We start from the raw sequence: 14,885 nt of genomic DNA, 5'->3' as shown, positions 1-14,885 counted from the left end.
GAAGCAGGGTCTCCCTGTAGCCCCAGCTGTCCTAGAACTCACTATGTAGAGACCAAGCTGGCCTTGAACTCTCAGAGATCCGCCTGCCTCTGCCTCTCAAGTGCTGGGACTACAGGTGTGTGCCACCATGCCCAGCAGCTTTTACTTTTTAAATTTAAGTCTTTACTGTTTTATTGAGGTGTTATGACCACAAAATAATCTGTTGTACTAGAACATATACTACCAGTAAGATGGTGCTAAAAAAGAATTAGTGCTTTAAAGTTCTCAGCCATGAATGAGACTAATGAATTGGAAAGGAAAAGGGAGCCACTGTAGCAGTCCACGGGGAGGAGCAGGACTCCCTTAGGTTGCACTCTTGAAGGAACGATCACTCCTGCCTAAGAAAACCGAGGCTTAGGGTTTTGGGTTTTTTTTTATTTTAATTTTTATTTTTTGAGACAGTGTTTCCCTATAGCCCCAGCTGGCCCGGAACTCAATATGTAGACCAGCTGCCTTAATTTCTTAGAGATCTGCCTGCCTCTGCCTCCCAAATTCTGGGATTAAAGGTGAATAACACTGTGCCCAGCCCAGGCTTAGGTTTTTAATTCTTACTGGCTGTGCTGTGAATGAAAGCAAGGTATGCCAGACTTTTGTTTCTAACCTTCCTCTCCAGTGTATCATTCTTACCAGCTAGTACTACAGAGCTGGGCTCATAGTAGGCCCTCAGTGACTGGTTTCTGAACAAATGAATAAATGTGTAATTATCCTGCAAAGTAGTGTTTGAAACCAGGTGTTGTACTGTTGTTTTAAGGTCACATGGAAGGATCTGTGAGGTAACATCTTTTCAAAATAGCTCTTAAGCAGTATACTTTCAGTAATCTCTTTTTTTATGTAATTTTGTGGTCTTTAAATATTTTTTGGCTTCAATCAGTTTGGAATAGTTTTTTGTCCCTTGCCAAAGAGCTCATGTCTAAAGTACTCTCTGTAAAGGTTCACTTACTTCACATATTCTCTCTCTGGCCTTTACTCCTTTTGTCCCTTCCAATCTCCATTCCATAAACACCTTTCTAAAACTTAAATGGTTCCTGCTGGAAACTCCCTTAATAGCATTCAACTCATGTCAGGGAAACATGACTTTGTATTTTGCTTTTGTATTTATTTTTTTATTTGTTTGTTTACTTACTTATTTTATGTGTATGCGTGTATTGCCTGCATGTAGGTAAGTGCACCAGTGTCATGTAATGCCTGCAGAGGTCAGAAGAGGCTGTCAGATCCCCTGGAACTAGAGTTACGGACAGTTGCTAGCTGCCATATGGGTGCTGGGATTCAAATCCAGGCCTTCTGCAAGAACAGCCAGTGTTCTTAACCACTGAGCCATCTCTCCAGCCCCCTTGCTTTTGTTTTTAATCACAGGCCTTTAGAAGCCCTTCATGAATTGACCCAGGTTTACCTTTCTATTCTACTTCCACGGTTCTTCAGTGATAGGGAATGTCTCAGAGCACCCCAACACCACTTAGATAGACATTGCTCAAAGCTGATTGTTGAGTTATCAGATATATTACATTGAGTATCACCTTTGTATTCCCATTTCTTTTATCAGTTTTCAGTATTATAAGATGAATAAAGTGAAAGTTAAGCTAGACATGGTGATGCACACCTCTAATCCCAGCACTCCAGTGGGAGGCAAAGACACTAAGATGGCTCCAGGTTCCAGGCCAGCCTTCATATGTATTTGACAGTTTGCCATTTGTATTTCTATAAAATAGATTTGCTATCTAAGAAAGTTAACAATGAAAGCAAGTATGTATTACCTTATTTAAGAAGTAAGTAATGAGCTGGGTGTGGTGGTGCCCACCTTTAATCCCAGCACTCAGAGGCAGAGGCAGGTGGATCTCTGTGAGTTTGAGGCCAGCCTGGCCTACATAGCAAGTTCTAGGCCAACTGGGGGTACAGGGGGGCCCTTTTTCAAAAAAAAAAAAAAAAAAAAAAAGAGAGAGAGAGAGAGAAATAAGTAAAGTGGTAGAAAGTCCCTTGGTCACCTGAATTTGTGCTGTTTCTGAATGAATAATCATTTTTTTCCAGACATATTTGTGAAGGGTAAGGTGAATGCGAGTAAGGGAATTTTGTAACATCTTGAGCTGTTCTTCCATACTCCTCTGTGAATTTTATCACTCCAGTTGCGTACATAGTATTCATTTCAGCAGCAAGTCTGAAACAAGGAAGAAACTTCTTAATTCCTTTGCAAGATATCATTTTCATTCACATAATGCTCTTCCAAACTATAGGTCAGTCATTAGTGATTAAAATATGAATACAGATCAAGTTTGGTGGTACATGGTGCATAACTTTAATTCTAACACTTGGGAGGCAGAAGCAGTCTGATCTCTGTAAGTTTGAGGCCAGCCTGGTCTACATGATAAGTTCTAGGCCAGCTAGGGCTACATAGTGAGACTCTGTCTGGAAAAAAAAAAAAAAAAGAGCGAGCGAGATAGGCATTTCCGAAGGGCATAGACCTACTAAGCACTTTGATAACGTTGGAATTTTGTGCACTCTCAACAAAGATAAGACTTGAAACTAAAAGCCAAACAAACAGAACCCCTCTCTTGCTCTTTCCTTTTTCCTCTTCCAGGGCAGGAGTCATCATTCCCTCACTGAGTGCAGCCTAAGGGAGTCCTGCTCCTCCCCATGGACTGCTACAGTGGCTCCCTTTTCCTTTCCAGTTCATTAGTCTCATTCCTGGCTGACAACTTTAAAGCACTAATTCTTTTTTAGCATGCTTAAACCTCATTTCTACCACAGTATTGAGTTTGGCTTATTGAGCATATTATAACAAAATCCCTTCCTAATCCCAGTTTACCTTTGTCAGTCCCATTCTTACGCTGTCTGCTGTCGCTCCAGGACTATCAACTACATTTTCAGGCTTTCCTTACCAGGGTCACTCCATCTGCAGCAAAACTATTCATTCTTGTCACTTGTTCCTGTATTTTGCACTTAGCACATTGTATGGTGTTGGCTTGTTTTACCTGTCTATACCACTTGCTAGAGTCAAAACAGCAAAAATAGATGATGGTACCATGTGATCTCATTGTAATCTTTAGTGCTTTTGCATAGCTCCTGAGTTATACTGTAACTGATAATAAAGATTTGAACTTAATTTGAAGACATAATTATCTGAAGTCAGAAAAGTCCCAATCTAATATAGATAAGCAACTACCTATAATCCTTGGTAGACTAGTATAATACTAGGGAGAATATTGTAATACTGACTAAATGATAAATTTCTTGACAATATAATCATGTACATATTCTGTGTCCTTAAAACTATCTTCCACATGCTCTGGCATTTTTATTGTCAAGCTGCTCTTTTCAAATGCTTCATTAAATGAAAAGAAGAAGCCTTCTCCACACAGTTTAGTGAATCCTCTGCCTCCCCTTCTTATTGTCCTTTCCCACTCTTCAACCCTTGAGACATGCAACAGCCTCTGGCTCTCTTTGGGAGAAAAGTGCTGTAGGTATGAAAATGTATGGAGAGAGAAAGCAAACCTCAGTAGCAAATCCAAATTCTATACAAGAGGCATTTTCTAGCATATGGAACTTTACTAGAGGACTAGCAACACACCTACTAAAAAATTCTAAGCTGGGCATGGTGGTACACACCTTTAATTCCAGCACTCAGGAAGCAGAGGCAGGCTGATCTCTGATCTCTGTGAGATTGAGGTGATCTTAGTCTACATAGTGACAGCCACGCCAGCCAACCCGCCTCCCTCTTCCTGCAAAAATAAATTATGAAGAATTACTTATCAAACAATTTTAATCTTTGCAGAAACCATCAGGTAAATTTAAAAGTTTATAGCTTGCTAATTTATTCATTTTGGGGAGGAAATTTCCCCTCTAGCAGGTAGGTAAATAGAATTCTTTGTTCATTTTTATTGTTTTTACAATTTCATGACATAGTTCCTCACAGAGCCTAAAGTATTCTTTATTAGCTACTCACTCAGTGCCTTTAAGCTGTCAGCTTTAATCTTTTTAAAAAATATTTTATTCATTTTTATTTTATGTATATGAGCGTATTGCCTGTATGTGTATAAGTGTACCCATGTTGTGCAATGCCCACAGAGGTCAGAAGAAGGTCTTGGATACCCTGGAACTGTAGTTATAGATACTTAGCCACCATGTGGATACTGGGAATCAAACCCAGATCCTCTGTAAAAGCAGTCCATGTTCTTAACCACTGAGCCATCTCTCGAGCCCCAGCTTTCATCTATTAAAAATGTGTATTCTATCATGAAGAATTTGCCATAGAGACAACCTTATTGTCTGCCCTGTTTGTAATTGGTTCCTTTTCTTGTGTTGGTAAGCAACTTTGATTTGAAATCAGTGCTTCTTTAAAGAATTACTCCCTTTCCATCTATCACCTCCTGGATTATTATTATATGTTTTAATTGACTACATGTTCATCTAGTCTGGCTATACTATTAGCTGTTAAAATTCTGAAAGGATAGGGTGCTGGAGAGATGGCTCAGTGGTTAAGAACACTGGTTGTTCTTGCAGAAGACCCAGGTTCGAATCCCAGCACCCACATGGCAGCTAACAGCTAAAGTGCCTGTTGCCCTTTGGACACTGCACAATCAATATTTATTGCCTGAAAATTGCTTTTTGTTTGAATGTGGGATTTTTGTTTTGTTTTGTTTTGTTTTGGTTGTTTTGAGACAGGTTCTCCCTGTAGCCCCAGCTGGACTGGAACTCACTATGTAAACCAAGCTGGCCTTGAACTCAGAAGACAAAAAAACCTGAATTCTTAGAACATAGAAAAATAATACTCAAAAATTAATTTATGGGTATTTATATGGAAGAAACTTTTAAAAAAATTTTTACAAAAACTTTATTGAGAATTTCATACATGCATATAAGGTGTTTTGATCAAATCCATGCCCACTCCCTCCTCCCTCCAACATTCCCCCCTCTGAAGAGGTAACCCTAAAATCTTTTAAGGATTAGATACAAGCTCCCAAATACTTTTGACATTTTTGGCCTTTGAAACAGAGTATGTTGCTAAGAGGCCCAAGGACATTTTGACTTTTAGCCAAGAAACTGCCTACTTTTCTTTGGGGTCTTTTTACTCTAACTGCCTAGTCAGTTCCTACCTCCTATTCTTATCACACCATCCTCTGAAGAGGTCACCCAAATTGCCAATAGGGACGCGGACCGCCCTGGCTTCTTTCTTCCATGCTGAACAGGGATGCAGGGTGAGGCAATTGGAGTACCCCTTCAGTGGGACTATCTAAAAGACTCCCAGGTTGCATAACTCTTATCTCTAAGGAGAAAAGAAAGTCCTTGAATCATGAATAGAAGAGCTGTGAAGGAGAAGTAAAGGAAGAGTAATTAGCATTACAAGTTCTAGACAGGGAACTAGAAAAAAGTCAGAACAGAGAAATTCTCAGAAGTTCGTATGAGAGTCCATTGGAGTTTCTTGACAAGGGCTTCCAAAAACATCCCTCTATTGGGTTCTTTATATGAAAGAAACTTTAATGTTTTGTGAATTTATCCATAGTACTGCTGAACTTTAAGGACTTTTTATATATTTAGCATGGTGGAACACTTGGGAGGTAAAGACAGGCGGATTGGGAGTTGAAGGTCATCCTCAGCTATGAGTGAGTTGGAGGCCAGACTGAGCTACAAGAGACTGTCTCAAAAAACAAAACCCCAAGTTGGGCTTGGTGGCCCACACCTTTAATCCCAGCACTGTACCTAGGAGGCAGAGGCAGGCTGATCTCTTGTGAGAATGAGGCCAGCCTGGTCTACATAATGAGTTCCAGGCCAGCTAGGACTGCAAGAAGACCCTGTCTCAAAAACAAAACAAAATAACAACAAAAAAATCATAAAAATTTATTGATAGTCTATCAAGAAAATAGTCTGTTTAAATCCATAATAACATAATAGGTAGAGGTTATTAGATTTATATAATTAGTCAAAAAGAGTCCTTAAATAGGTGGTTTAAGGAAGTTTTTTTAACAGATATTTCCATATGTGTGTGTGTGTGTGTGTGTGTGTGTGTATGAATTATTTCCTAGTTTCTTTGCTATGAAGCAATTCTTTCTGCCTTACTTTAAAGCTGTTGTGTGTACCCTTTTGATTCTGTGGCATGGTGACATCTACAGGTGTGTTTGGCCACTTTCATAGCTCTCCTAGGATGCATGTGGTTGGTAGGCTGCAGGTTGGACATGCCTTCTTTAAATGGTTGCAATGTCAAATGCAGAGGCCATATAAGAAAAGCAGTTGAGAAAAGCAGACTAGTGGACCAAGAAGGTCAAAATGGAATTTATTTGATTCACTTAAATGCAAATCATATTTTTATAAAAAAATTATTGTCTCATCCAAACAAAAACCTTTGCCACTCTGATTTTACAAACTTTGTTTATATTCATTCCACAATATTATTTTTATACAAAAATATCATTGTTGTGCTTATCTGTCAGAATATTTGTATGGACCACATTACTTTTTTTTTTTTTCAAATGAAACCCAAATGAAGTAAAAACAGTATTCTCACCCCATTCCTGAGTCTTTTCCTCTTGTCTACTCTTAGGCCTTAGGATGCTACTCAAAGGCACAGTTAGAGTGGTAAGTGGGATGAGGGGAGAGGTTATATCTCACAGTTGATCAGACCATTTTTATCAAAATGTGACTTAAGGGCTGGGGATGGAACTCAGTGGTGGACCATTTGCCTAGCATTTTTTAAGGCCTTGAGTGTGATCTCCAAAACAGCAAAAAGGCCAAAACATTAAATTCTGACCTTGTACTATTAGGTTCTCAAGAACAAAAGATGACATTGGGTCTTTTCCTATTTCTCCTTTTAGCCTGAGGAAGAACTTGATCCTGAAGAGAGGGACAATTTCCTCCAACAGCTGTATAAGTTTATGGAAGACAGAGGTATGTTACCTTTGTAATTTTCTGTTTTAAAAGTATACCTTGTTTTAGTGAGTTCTAGGACAGCTGGGGCTACAGGGCAACCCTGTCTTAAAAAGACCAAAAAAAAAAAAGTATACCTTGTTTTTTGTTAGTGCCTTGTATTCTGATGAAAACCTAAGAATCAGTAACACCTGAATGGAATAACAAATAGTATCTATTCTGAGTAGAAATACATAGGAAATCAGTATTTATACAATTAAATTTGGTCTCGGTGGAACTTATAAACTATAATGAACAGAAATAGAAAGTACCCAATCACAGTGTTAACCTCATACTATTTATTACAATAGTCACGCTATACTTATGACAATTAAACTAACCTGATCCCGGGTCTCCTCAAACTAAGCATAATGAAGACTGATCTCTTTCTGAGTTGGGTAGATTTCTAATAGAGGTAGGAGAACTAGAATAATCATCACACTCTTTGAAATTCTTCAGTCCTAGAAAATCCTCAGGTGAATTGGCCCCAGAAATTCTGTGGCTTCGAGGAGTCATTCTGCAGAAAACTGCTAACAGCAACAAGAAGCCTTTCCGTGTTGGCCGCACCTCCCAGCCTCAGAATTTCATTTAGTTTTAGTCATATCATTGGCAGAGAAGTAACTTTATTATATAAAGAACAGCTAAGCCTGGTGGCACACACCTTTAATTCCGTCACTCAGGAGGCAGAAGCAGGCATATCTCTGTAACTTCAGGGCCAGCCTGGTCTACATAGTGAGTTCCAGGTCAGCTGGGGCTACAGGAGACCCTGTCTCAAAAAGACCAAAAAAAGAGAATATTTTGTGTATTTTATATGATTTAAAGTCTTTTAAATATATACCTTTAGTTAATGGATTTTTGCTGAATTAGGATTTGTATTTTTCATTTGAATAAACACTTTTTACCTTCTGATATTAAAGCCTGGTCTATATATCAAGTTCCAGGCCAGCCAGAGATACATAGTGAGACCATCTCCAAAAAAGTTATTATATATATGCATATACATAATTGATTATATATATATATATATATATATATATATTTTGTTAAAGAACATAGAATGCTAGTATAAAGATTATTTCCCTTTGCAAATGTTAACAAAAACTTAAATTTTCCAGATTGATAGTGGTGCTGTATGGAAGCAAATTTATATGGACCTTGGCATTCCAATTTTGAATTCAGCTGCTTCCTACAATGTAAAAACTGCTTATAGAAAGTAAGTAGTATAGCTTCATTAAAGAATAAATATTTGCAGGGAATATTCTCCTTTTAATGTGTTAACAAAACAAGAATGGATCAATCAAGGAGCATAAAGTATAGGCTAGTGGTGCTTGTGATTAAAAGGAATTGCAGAGTTTGTAGCCTACTTTCCTTCATTAACTGATTTCCTCTCTAAAATCAGGGATGCAGGTAGTGCTTGAGTCTGCATTAGGATAGGTGTTGTAGAGCAGACTGCCCTGGGGTCAGCAGTCTCCCTATCTGCTGTCATGATCTCCTATCCGCTGTCATAACTGTATTCCATTGTTACAAGCTCAGCTTTCTCAGGCTAACATTTTGTTTCATGATTGGTATTTCTGTTTATAGTTGTATCGAATGCATCCAGAAATTAGTAATATACAAAGAGTACTTTTTAAAAAAAAATGGCTTGGGTTTTACTATTTATTTACCTAGTATTCAAGTTACTGCAAAGATTAAGATTTCTTAAAATGAAATATTGTTTGTTTAGGTATCTCTATGGTTTTGAGGAATACTGCCGTTCTGCAAATATTCAATTCAGAACTATTCACCACCATGAACCAAAAGTAAAAGTGGAAAAAAAAGACTTAGAAGAATCAATGGAAGAAACTCTAAAAGTAGATCAAGAAATGCCTTTAATAGAAGTGAAGAGTGAACCTGAGGAAAATATTGACTCAAACAGTGAAAGCGAAAGAGAAGAGATAGAATTAAAATCTCCAAGAGTGAGTATTTAGTAATAGTTTTGTCTGGTTTAAGCACTAGTTAAGGAAATTTTTCTAAGCATTTTCATACAAACACAGTTGAACCTAGCTTGTTTTCCTATAGCTGTGCAGACTAGCTCAGCTACTTTTCTCTGAGTGCATCATCTACTGTTTCCTGCACTTGAGAGCTCGTCCTTACCAAGCATGGTGGCCTTTGTCTGTAATCATAGCACTCCAGATGCTAAAGCAGGGGGCTTACCATAAGTTCAACCTGGGCTACATAATGTGGTCCGTGCGGGCTTGGGGCACAGCATGAGACTCTGTCTCAAAAAAGAGATGGTGCAGCTGTTTAAGAGTCCTGGCTGCCCTTGCAGAGGACCCAGATTTGGGTTCCCAGCATTCACATGGTGGCTAGCAACCTTCCTAACTATCACCTTCTGTGCAGGTATAGTGTGCATGTGGTGTCCTTTCATACATGCAGGCAAAACACTCATACACATAAGAAAGAAAGAGAGAGAGGGAGGGAGGGAGGGAGGGAAGGAAGGAAGGAAGGAAGGAAGGAAGGAAGGAAGGAAGGAAGGAAGAGAAAATCACACAAAAGAACACTCTCCCCCCCCAAAAAAACTATAAAATCCACTACCCCTCTTTTGTTTCATCTGGTTCAGTGTCACATACTATTCAAGTTTTGTGCTAAAATGCCACCCCTTTGCTACCTGCCCCCTTTCTTTGGCACACTCATTCCCTCTGATGCTGTTCTTATTTGAAATGTACCTAGGTATTCTCTGAATTACTTGTGTCTTTTTGCCACACTCTGTACTAGAGCTGTACCCATTGAAGGCAAGGATGAGCATTTATTTTGCTCATTGACAAGGTCCCAGACTTATAAAATAGTGCCTAGCACATACCATGCAGAATGTGCTTGTTAAATAGTTGTTAAATGAATTGCCCCTTGATAATTCCTATGCCACCACCCTGTTGTCTTTCCTGTAAGTCTAGGAGCACATTGTACAAGTTGTCATATATGTATTGGTTCCATCCTCCAGCTTTGTGATTCCCTCCATTGATACCTAAGTTCTTATCCATGTCCAATGATGGCTCCATAGCAGGATTAATCATATTTTAGGGGTTTCACACCATTAGGAATTTCAGTTCTGTAGTTTGTCTTATTTGTATATGAAGTCATATTTAATGAAAGAAAAGGTGAAATTACCTTTTCTTGTAGTTGTTCAGAAATCCTTTTTTTTTTTGTTTTTTTGTTTTTTTGTTTTTTTGCACTAGCTGGCCTGAAACTCACTATGTGGGACCAGGCCTGCCTCTGCCTCCCAAGTACTGGGACTAAAGGTGTGCACCACCATGCCCAGTGAGAAATCCTATTTTTAAATTGACCATTCTGTCTGTCATCTAAGTGTACTCTTTCTGTGAATTTCATAAAATGTGTAAATTAAATTTTTTTTCTTTTAAAGTTTCTATTATTTATTTTATTTTATTTTAAGAAAAGGTCTCATATAACCCAGACTGGCCTGAAACTCACTTTGTACTGTAGATGACTTTGAACTTCTGATCTTCCTACCTCTATCTTCTAACCGTTGGCATTACAGGTGCAAGCCATCATGCCTTGCTCTACTGTTTCTATGTGGTGGTGGTGGTGGTGTGTGTGTCTGGTTCTTTGTGGTGGTATGTGCTAATGGGGGTCTGTTGGGTATCCTTCTTCATCACTCTGCCTTCATCCCTTGAGACAGGGTCTCTCACTAAGCCTGGAGGTAGACTGGAGTCAGCAAGCCCCAGTGATCCTGTCCTTTCCCCTGCTACCCAGATCTGGGGTGACAGGTTATGTGTGTGGCCACTCCTAGCTTTTTGTATACAGGTGCTGGAGATTTGAACTGAGGTCCTCTTGCTTGTGCAAGTGCTCTTAACCACTGAGCCATCTCCATGGATCCTTACTTTTTTAATTTTATTTTTTCTTTTATCTTTTTTTGTTGTTTTCCTTTTAATCTTTCTCATATACCAAGTAGAGGGGAAGTTAATAAACTGTAAGGTTGGAGATCACAGAACCTTCAGAGAGGCCGTAAGTTAGGGTATTGATTTATTAAGTTATTAGTAACTTAAATTTTTTTCTTGTGTGTGTGTGTGTCTGTCTGTCTGTCTGTCACAGAGGACAGTTTGTGGCAATCAGTTTTCTCTTTCTACCATGTAGGTTCCAGGGATTGAACTGAAATCATCCAGGCTTAGCAGCAAGTGTATAACCACTGAGCCATCTTGCCAGGCCAAGATTATTATTAGTAATCTTTTTTTTTTTTTTTTGGTCTTTTTGAGATAGGGTCTTTATGTAGCCACAGATGGCCTAAAAATCACTATGTAGACCAAGGCTGGCCTCAATCTCATGAGACCTGTCTGTCTCTGCCTCCCAAATGCTGGGATCAAAGGTGTGTGCTGCTTCGCCTTATTAGTAACTTTTATTATCAGCATGTAGATAATTTATTTAAAGTTTTTATGATAGTTGATAGATATGAACAGTGGGACAGGGCTGGAAATTTAGCCTTTGGTAGAGCACTGGTTTGCCATGTGCAAAGCACCAGCACTGACAAGCAAACAAAAGTGGAATAAAGTAATGTAGTGAACAAAGATTGTGTTGGGGTTGTGGGGTGCTAGGGAGTAAACCAGGGCTTTCTACTTGCTAAGTTTGTGCTATCTCTACCCCTGAGCTGCACTCCCAGCCCTAGAAGAAAAAAACAATTCCTTGTATAGTATGTATCCAGGAATAGGAAACATGGTAGCTTTCGATGTAATTAAGAGATTTATATTGATTACTCTTTTAAAAGGAAAAGATAGTGCATATGAGCTGACTTCTTTTCAGCATCTTACCTAGTCATTGCTGTGAGGGCTAAAGGGAAAGTGGTAAAGGTCTGTTTTCTGCTTTTTCTCTCTTTAGTGTTAGGTCTCTTAAAACTTTTATCCCTTCTACCAGGGACGAAGGAGACTTGTTCGAGATGCAAATTCTATTAAAAAGGAAATTGAAGAAGAGAAAATAGAAGACAAATTAAAAGATGATACAGAAAATAAGGATATCGATGATGACTATGAAACTTCAGAGAAAAAAGAAAATGAGCTACTACTGGGAAGAAAAAGTACACCAAAGCCAAAAGAGAAGAGAATTAAAAAGCAAGAGGATTCTGATAAAGACTCAGACGAAGAGGAAGAGAAGAACCAAGAGAGGTACATTAGCTTACGTTCGTTCTCCAGAAGCTCCTGTGTGGGGTACGGCAATGCTTTGTTCCTGCTTAGGGATTCAGGTTTGAGGGAATATCTTCTTATTGGGACTTCCATTCCTCTTGTCTAATGAAGGTGAGACACATTGTGAAGATGATGTGTATCGCCTTTCGGAATTGGAGCATATACTGGTCGCACCATTTTAATAGCACTTGTGCCCTAAACAGTGGCCTCAAAGAAGGCTGCGCCACCCAGTCAAAAGAAAGGTCCTGCAGTTGACAGCAGGGAAGGGAGCTGGAGAAAAATGGAGGAAGTGGACAAGAGGAAACAGCGACAGCAAAAATTCCATTTTAAAAAAGGTACAATGTGGGAAAGCTAACAAACACATGGGAGCACAGTACTAGCAGGTGTTTCTGTGTGTTAGCTTTATTTAAGACATTTTTCTTTTTCAAGTTATTGTATTAGAATAAGTGGCATGCAACCCTGATTTTAGTTTGGAAAATATATTCTTGCCCCACATCTCATCAGTAAATTCTAGCTTTTTAAATTCCCATTATATTTGCTGTTGAGTGAAAACTGTATTTTTTTCCCCATGTATTAGACTTGCATGGACTGAAGTGACTTAAAAATAGCCCAAAATTAGGCAGTGCAGCCAGATGAAGGTGATGTCTGACGTGCTGTGTAGTTGGCCATCTGTACATGTGATCAAGTGGATTTACTAAGTTTTAGACATTACTAAAAAAAAAAAAGAAATTACATGAACAATATTGTGACACACTACTAGAAATGGAGGCTCTTCTCCAGTTATTTTTCAGTCATTTTATTGCATAATGCCAAATGTTCTGGAAGTTGGAGATGGTAAGCCAAATTTGGGGAAAGTGGCATGCTGCATCCAACCGGTGGCTGACACTATCTGAAAATAAACCATAGGGAGATTAAATATTTAGAAAAATGGGAGTAATTGGTGAGTGGGAGAGTTATTTGACTCAATGTGAGTAGACACAGGAGCTGTCACAATTATATGAGAAGTAGTTTAGTTTAAAATAAAGTTCTGTGGTGAAATATAATTAGGATTAAGAAAGGTAGGAGCAAATAATTGGATTTGAGTTTAATGAGTATAGTATTTTAAATATTTAGACAACAAATTTAAGTAAAGGTGAACTATTTAAGAATTAGAGTCTAATTATTATAATGAATCTATATATAGTGCATGTTAAAAAAAATGCTTCATATTTGACATATAAATGGAACAAATATTTTAGATTAAAAAATTCAGTCTTCAAGGCTGGAGAAATGGCTCAGTGGATAAGATCACTTGCCTCCTGCAGAGGACCCAGGTTCAGTTCCTAGCACCCAGATGGTGACCAACAACCATCTGTAACTCCAGTTCTGGGGAATCTGGTGCCTTCTTCTGGCTTCCCTGGGCAGCAGGCATGTATGTGGTACACCTACATATATGTAGGCAAAATACTCATACACATTAAAAATTTTTTTTTTAAAAATCAGTCTTCAATGTGAAGGATAGTGTTCTATTAAATAAAAACTAAATATATACAGATAGCAAACAGTATATATTCTCATTCCATGTCAGAAATGATGGAGATGGGAAGACTTTGTGGAGATTTCTATTTTAAGTAGTTTTATTCCTAATGTTTTGAAATGGTTTCTTCAGGGTATTTATGACAGGTATCCTTGGAGAGCAAATATTCCCATTGTAAATGAGCTACCAAAGCTTTGTCGTGTCCCCAGTGGCTAGTAGAATGATTCCCTGTACTTACTGTGTAGCATTGGACCTCTCCTTAAACTCTTAGAAAGCTTGAATCATTTTTGAGGCAGTTCTTTTCTGAACCTTACAGCGTTCAAAGACTGGCTTGTGGTTCAACTTTTTAAGTATTGTTGGACTTCTCATATGAATTTCCTGTATGGCTAATTATCAAGCCAAAGGAAAGCTGCTGGGAGAACAGTTACAAATAGAAATACAAAGCTACACACAATTTACACAGTGTGTGTCCCTCTAGTACTGTTCTGTAGTTTCAACAAGTGGCCTAGTACTTAAACCATAAGTAGTATAAAGGACTCAGTTACTGAAACAAGGTAGCCTACCAAACAACTACTAGAAAGTAGTGGTAAAGTAGATTTATGATAATTAGTTGTAGGAAGTTACAAAATACCTTCAGGTCATTTTCACATGTAAGGTGGCACTTATATGAGTCCCAAGGACCTTTGTACAGCATATGGTTTTTATTTCATTGATTTAAAAGTGATTTATTTGATTCTGCATCATCAACTGTGATTATTGATTGGCCTCAAGAAGTACGGGTTTACCTTTGTACAATGCACCTTTACATAAAAAATTCCTTAGTAAGTAGTCCATAAAAATCTTCTCCTTCTCCTCCTTCTTCTCCTCCTCCACTGACATGTTATTACTGTGATGCTTAGGTTGTAAATACTCCACACGTTGGATTCTTTTAGCATTTACTATTTGGTTCTTCATTAAATTATTAGTAGCATTACCAATGTTGTAATTTACTGCAGGGAAGAAACTGAGAGCAAATGTGACTCAGAAGGAGAGGAAGATGAGGACGACACGGAGCCCTGCCTGACAGGAACCAAAGTGAAAGTAAAGTATGGACGAGGAAAAACTCAGAAAATTTATGAAGCTAGCATTAAAAGCACTGAAATTGATGATGGGGAAGTTTTGTACTTGGTGCATTATTATGGATGGAATGTCAGGTAAGGAGTAAAGTATTTTCTTACTGCTGAGATATTTTTGGTGGTTTAAAAAGATGTGTGTGTGTGTGTGTGTGTGTGTGTGTG

The 14,885-nt window shown here is 38.4% G+C and overlaps 1 protein-coding gene across 1 annotated transcript in view; it reads left to right on the top strand.

The window, feature by feature from the left end:
* Positions 1 to 14,885, top strand: part of Arid4a (AT-rich interaction domain 4A) — an 87,452-nt gene that overhangs the window by 48,157 nt on the left and 24,410 nt on the right. The window contains exons 12-17 of the mRNA XM_017799755.2: positions 6,837 to 6,909; positions 7,387 to 7,544; positions 8,043 to 8,140; positions 8,651 to 8,882; positions 11,827 to 12,074; positions 14,604 to 14,801. Coding sequence (XP_017655244.1) covers positions 6,837 to 6,909; positions 7,387 to 7,544; positions 8,043 to 8,140; positions 8,651 to 8,882; positions 11,827 to 12,074; positions 14,604 to 14,801 — 1,007 coding nt within the window. The remainder of the gene's footprint in view (positions 1 to 6,836; positions 6,910 to 7,386; positions 7,545 to 8,042; positions 8,141 to 8,650; positions 8,883 to 11,826; positions 12,075 to 14,603; positions 14,802 to 14,885) is intronic.

This window comes from Nannospalax galili, unplaced genomic scaffold (genome assembly GCF_000622305.1).
Source record: "Nannospalax galili isolate Female #2095 unplaced genomic scaffold, S.galili_v1.0 scaffold336, whole genome shotgun sequence".
In the NCBI taxonomy this organism is placed as follows: Eukaryota; Metazoa; Chordata; class Mammalia; order Rodentia; family Spalacidae; genus Nannospalax; species Nannospalax galili.
This window is presented reverse-complemented; position numbering and strand designations above follow the sequence as displayed.